Here is a 5,582-nt window from a genome sequence, read left to right on the forward strand (position 1 = left end):
ACTGCCCGCTTCCACACCTTTCCTCCCAGAATCACATAGTGTCATACTGTATTCAGATAATTCATCTGTAAAATGGAAGGACTATTAGCAAATTCATGTACTATTCTCTCTTATACTTCAAATAAAGAAACTGGCCTTGCATTTGCTTAATGCTTTCAGTCTTCATTAGAGGCCAAAAGAGACCTTAGAAAAATATTAACTGTATTTGTATATCACAAGTATGTTTGAATTTCCCAAGCCTTATGTTTCGCCCTAGGGAGGCAGTTAAAATCAGGTAAAGGCTCCAGGCACAGGCATTAAGTAAACAAAAGAAAACAAAACAAATTAAAATAGCATTTTAACTTAGCAACTTAAATATAAAACAAGAACAATTCATAAAAATCCTGATTATTTATTGATCCAGAAAGGTAGTAACCAATTTATACTTCTATCAGTGATGTATGAGGGTTCCCATTTTCTCACACCCTGAGAATAACACTGGGTGTTATTATTCTTTTTAACCTTAGGCAGAAAAAATGATCTTGTTTAATTTGTCTTTCTCTGAGTGTTGGAGTGTTGAGCACCTTTTATGTTTAGTAGCTATTTGTATCTCCTCTCATGGGAAATGCCATTAGGTATTGTTAGCAAATCATACTTTAAAAAAAGGACAGAGACAGATAGGTGGAGGGTATGGGGCTTGGTGTGAAAGAGAACAGTGGTTAGGTAAACAAAAGAAGGTGAAAGAAGGTGAGGACAGGCTAAGAGTGCTTGTGAAGCCACCACAGGATGCTAGTTATGGAATCATGGGAGATTTAAAATAAACCAAATGTGTAAGAGTTTGGAGGTGGGGCAGAGGTCACTGGAAGGGAGGTGCTGAAGAGGGGAAATAAACTGAAATGAAACACACCATAAAAGTTGGCTAAAACAGGAAACTCTAAATGGTGTAGAAATAACATTGCAAATGGAAAGAACGGTTTCAGGTGACAGTCATTTCATTCTTACATGGTTCAATAGAGTTGATTCTATTCTTGAGCTCTGATACTAATAGTTTGAATTTCATAGTCATTCATTCATTCAACAAATATTTTACTGAACCACTGCTATATGCATAGTTCTGTTTGTTCAAGCCATTGTGCAGGACAGAAAGAAGTAAACAACTTGATCTCTGCTCTGGAGGAACTGAAAGTTTCTATGGGAGGAGAAGACACAGACACATTAAAGATTTAACTAACAATACAATATATAATTAAATATCAAATCAGAGATATAAACAATATAGGACTTGAGGAGGGGAGAGAATACTGGGGTTGGAGTGGTCAGGGCAAATCTGCTACTGTTAGAATTTGAGCTCCTGGGTAGAGCTTGGAAGAAAAAGCAAAAGTAAATTACAAAAAAGTAATGCAAAGTCAGAGAGGTGAGAACACTAAGATGTGTCTGGGGATCACTGAGTGGAGTAACCTAGACAACAAGTAGTAAGAGAGGAGACTGGAGAAAGGAGGTAAGGTCTCTTTCAGGGAGGCCTCAAAATATAGGGTAAAGATTGTGGACTTTAACTTGAAGAGGACTGTTTTTTAAAGTGTGTCCTGTGGAACAGCCAGTGTGTCGCTAAAATGTAGATTTGGCATTGCATACCAGACCTACTGAATTTGAATATCTGGTGCATGGGGCCCAGGATTCTGCATTTTAAAACAGACTTCCCAGAGGTCATCTTGCTACATGTGCAGGTTTGAGAACCAATGCTGTAGGCCAAGAATTAGCAAACCAAGAGGCTACATAGCAAATATTTTAGGCTTTGCAAAGCCTACATGGTCTCTATTGCACTTTGTTTTCTTTACAACCTTGTAAGAATGTAAAAAAAAAAAAATCTTCACCTGCTGGCCATACAAAAACAAGCTATGGGCCAAATGTTACCCTTGTTATAGGCAATAAGGAGCCTCTGATGGTTTTTGATCAAGGCTGTGTTTCACATTGGTTAAGTATTCAGATAGCCAGTGGGCATTGTTCTCAAAGTAGTATGTTGGCTGTTTTACTTCTTTGCCTTTCTCTCTTACCTTTAATTTTCTGTCACCATTCCATGTTAGTATCTATCTAGGTGAGCTCCTTGGGGAAGTTTTTCCCACAAGTTCTTCCTTCTTTTTCTGTTTTGGCAGGAGAGCTGATCCTAGCCTCTGTCATATGATATTCTTTTCCTCACTTATGTCTTGATTATATTAGTTTGTCTCCAAAAATCCATGGAAACAGGGAAGCAGCAGTCACTGATGTGGGGGAAAGGAGGGAATATCCTTAATGGATTTTACCAGATAAGTGATCCTAGGTCAATAGAAGCATGTGTCACACACAGGATTTATTAAAGAAGCAGACTGTGGGTAACTGTCACCAAAGTTCTACATTTTGGATGGAAAGTACATATGAGGTTTTGGGTAACATCCTTTGGTGAAGTGTAATGAGAGGGCATTAATGGGGTGAGGCAAATAAAGATTCTGCTACTGTTAAAAGTTAGAGGAGATCCCCTGAGTCTGTGTAGCACTAAATATTTTAGCAACACAAAGAAAGTGGCACAGATTCTGATCACTACATGAGCTGGTATCCCTATTGGTGAAAATTTCTTAATGTTAGTCCATCATACACTGATTCAATCTTAAAAGAAGCATCAAGATTGTCAGTTCTGGGGTACCTGGGTGGCTCAGTTGGTTAAGCATCTGACTTCGGTTCAGGTCATGATCTCACAGTTCGTGGGTTCGAGCCCCGCGTTGGGCTCTGTGCTGACAGCTAGCTCAGAGCCTGGAGCCTGCTTCAGATTCTGTATCTCCCTCTCTCTCTCTGCCCTCCCCTGCTCACGCTCTCTCTCTCTCTCTCAGAAATAAATAAAAACATTTAAAAGATTAAAAAAAAAAAGATTATCAGTTCTAATGGAAGATTTCACTTAGAACCTATGGAAGTCGCCTGAGGGAGGTTACTGAGCACTGAGAATACACTAGACAAGATTTCCACTTCTTTTATTTTTATTTTTATTTATTTCTAGGAGAGAGTGAGAGAGAGAGACAGCGTGAACAGGGGAGGGTCAGAGAGAGAGGGAGACACAGACTCTGAAATAGGCTCCAGGCTCTGAGCTGGCAGTCAGCACAGAGCCCGACGCGGTGCTCGAACCCATGAACCGCGAGATCATGACCTAAGCGAAAGTCGGATGCTTAACCGACTAAGCCACCCAGGCACCCCGACAAGATTTCCACTTCTTAATGTTCTTTACTAGAGAACTTTGCTTGTAGGAGAGGAAAGGGGAAATTACAGAAACCTGGTATTTTAAAGCATCTTGCTTAGCAAAGAATTACGTCAGTTAGAAGAATCTATTTTACCTACTTCAGGATTCTCAATTAGAAAAATTTCAAAAGTAATAGGCATTTCTCCTTTTACCAGTCACCTAGAAGCAGCTTTACTGATAAAAACCTTCTGTCCTAGCAGCAAATCACCTTTGAATATGAAGGTCTTACCATCTCCATGGTGCAGATCCAAATCCACATAGAGAATACGGTCAAATTTCCGTCGCAATCGTAATATTCCCAGGACAGCATCATTGAGATAACAAAAACCAGATGCTTCATCTCTGTAAGAAAACAAGTTGCTACAGCCAACAGCCAAAAGCAATCCAAGGGAGACTTTACAGCCAAGGATCTAACCCTTGAGATATATTCCCTTACAATTCCCCTTTCTTTTAAGAAAAACAAAACTCTACCTACAAAGAATATACAGTAAATGGCCCAGAATGATCAGGGGATGAAGTGTTTTGGTAAACTAAATATTCAGGTGGATTGGTAACATTTTTCCATTTAGGATCCCAGATTTTCAAATTATAATGTTATAACTATATTGGTCTAAACAGAACTTTTCTCTAATGAATCAGGAATGATTTAAAAACCTGTAGCACCATGGGCTCATCATGAACAACACTGATTGTCACTTATAAGACTTTAAGAATGCTAGAATCTAGAAGGGGTCTTAAAGACCATCTTGCTCAGCCAGATGTAGAAGATGATGGAGACTGGAGTCTCTGTACTGATCCTATGACATAACCTAGAATTGCTTGCTTTCTTTATTCCTCCTTCCCTCCCTCCCTCCCTCCCTTCCCTCCTCTCTCTCTTCCTTCCTTTCTTCCTTCTTGTAAGTTTTTGCACTTGTTTCTCTAAAAGCTGAATGTAGAATGTACAAATACATAACCTCTTAGACAGCATGTGGTTGCTTTTCTGTATATGTAATTACTACCATGGAGACTGAAGCAGCCTCCTCTAAAGTTAATTTTGTTTCCTTGACTAAAATGGTCTTCATTGACTTCACTGGTGCTCTTTCACATTTTTGTTATTGGTGGTACAGTGTCACTTTAACCTCTTGTCAACATTAACCTACTCTTTTATTAAGAGTAACCTACTGGGACACCTGGGTGGCTCAGTCGGTAGAGCGTCTGACTTCGGCTCAGGTCATGATCTCACGGTTTGTGGGTTCGAGCCCCGCATAGGGCTCTGTGCTGACAGCTCAGAGCCTGGAGCCTGTTTTGGATTCTGTGTCTCCCTCTCTCTCTGCCGCCCCCCCCCCCACTCATGCTGTGTTTCTCTCTGTCTCAATAATAATAAACATTAAAAAAATTAAAAGAGTAATCTACTTTTATTAGCCTACTCTTTTTATTATGTTGTCATTAAGTCTTGTTGAATAGATGTAACAAAGCATTCTTTATCATCAAAAGTGTATTATAATTTGTTTTTAAGGCCTCATCCTAAATGCTTCAATGTCCTTAGCTCCCCAGACACTTTAAATATCCAGCCTATTTCCCCCTAAGTTCTCCCTGATATTTTAATTGAAATGGAATTCTAAGCATGAGCATCATTTAAAAGAGAATTTTTGGTACCATAAGATTGTAAGATTTTTCTAGTACCTACACAATGCAAAAACTTCTTCATGAAACCTCGTCCATAATAACATTTCATATTCTGAACAATACCCTGGTTCATAGGCTGAATCATTGAGACAGGTACATTGGCGAGCAGGAAGGTGGTAAGAAATATCACTAAGCATTGAATTTTCTCATACAGGTGAACTCAGTGATCACCCAGGGGGGAAAAAAAAAGAAAAAAAAAGCTTGGCCTTAGGTATGCAACCAGGAAGAAAGCAATAAGAGAAAAAGATTTGCCTACCCATGAATTCTTTGTAGATAAGAGGTAAATATGTGACTTTGAAAGTTCTTGGATGCTATTTTCCAACTATGAAAAGCTTACATTTTATAAGTCTACTGTTTAGCACATCAAAAAAGAGAAACATCAATAACTTATGGATAGGTGAGATGGAACATTAAGTGTTAGACAAAAGGAGTAGTGTACAGCATAGGGAATATAATCAATAATATCATAATAACTTCATAAGGTGACAGATTGTAACTAGACTTATTCTGGGGATCATTTCATAGTGTATAAAAATGTCAAATCACTATCATGTATACTTGAAACCAACAGGATATCGTGTGTCAATTATACTTCAATAAAAAGTGAGTAAGAGGAGGGAGAGGGGGAGGAGGAGAAATACAAATCAATATAGGACATATTTTTTCCCCTCCCAGCCTG

The 5,582-nt window shown here is 38.8% G+C and overlaps 1 protein-coding gene across 1 annotated transcript in view; it reads right to left on the reverse strand.

The window, feature by feature from the left end:
- HDAC8 (histone deacetylase 8) overlaps nucleotides 1-5,582 on the reverse strand; it is a 198,906-nt gene that overhangs the window by 171,302 nt on the left and 22,022 nt on the right. The window contains exon 3 of the mRNA XM_077763227.1: nucleotides 3,468-3,580. Within this exon, the coding sequence (XP_077619353.1) occupies nucleotides 3,468-3,580 (113 nt within the window). The remainder of the gene's footprint in view (nucleotides 1-3,467; nucleotides 3,581-5,582) is intronic.

This window comes from Crocuta crocuta, unplaced genomic scaffold (genome assembly GCF_008692635.1).
Source record: "Crocuta crocuta isolate KB4526 unplaced genomic scaffold, BGI_CrCroc_1.0 scaffold440, whole genome shotgun sequence".
Taxonomy (NCBI): Eukaryota; Metazoa; Chordata; class Mammalia; order Carnivora; family Hyaenidae; genus Crocuta; species Crocuta crocuta.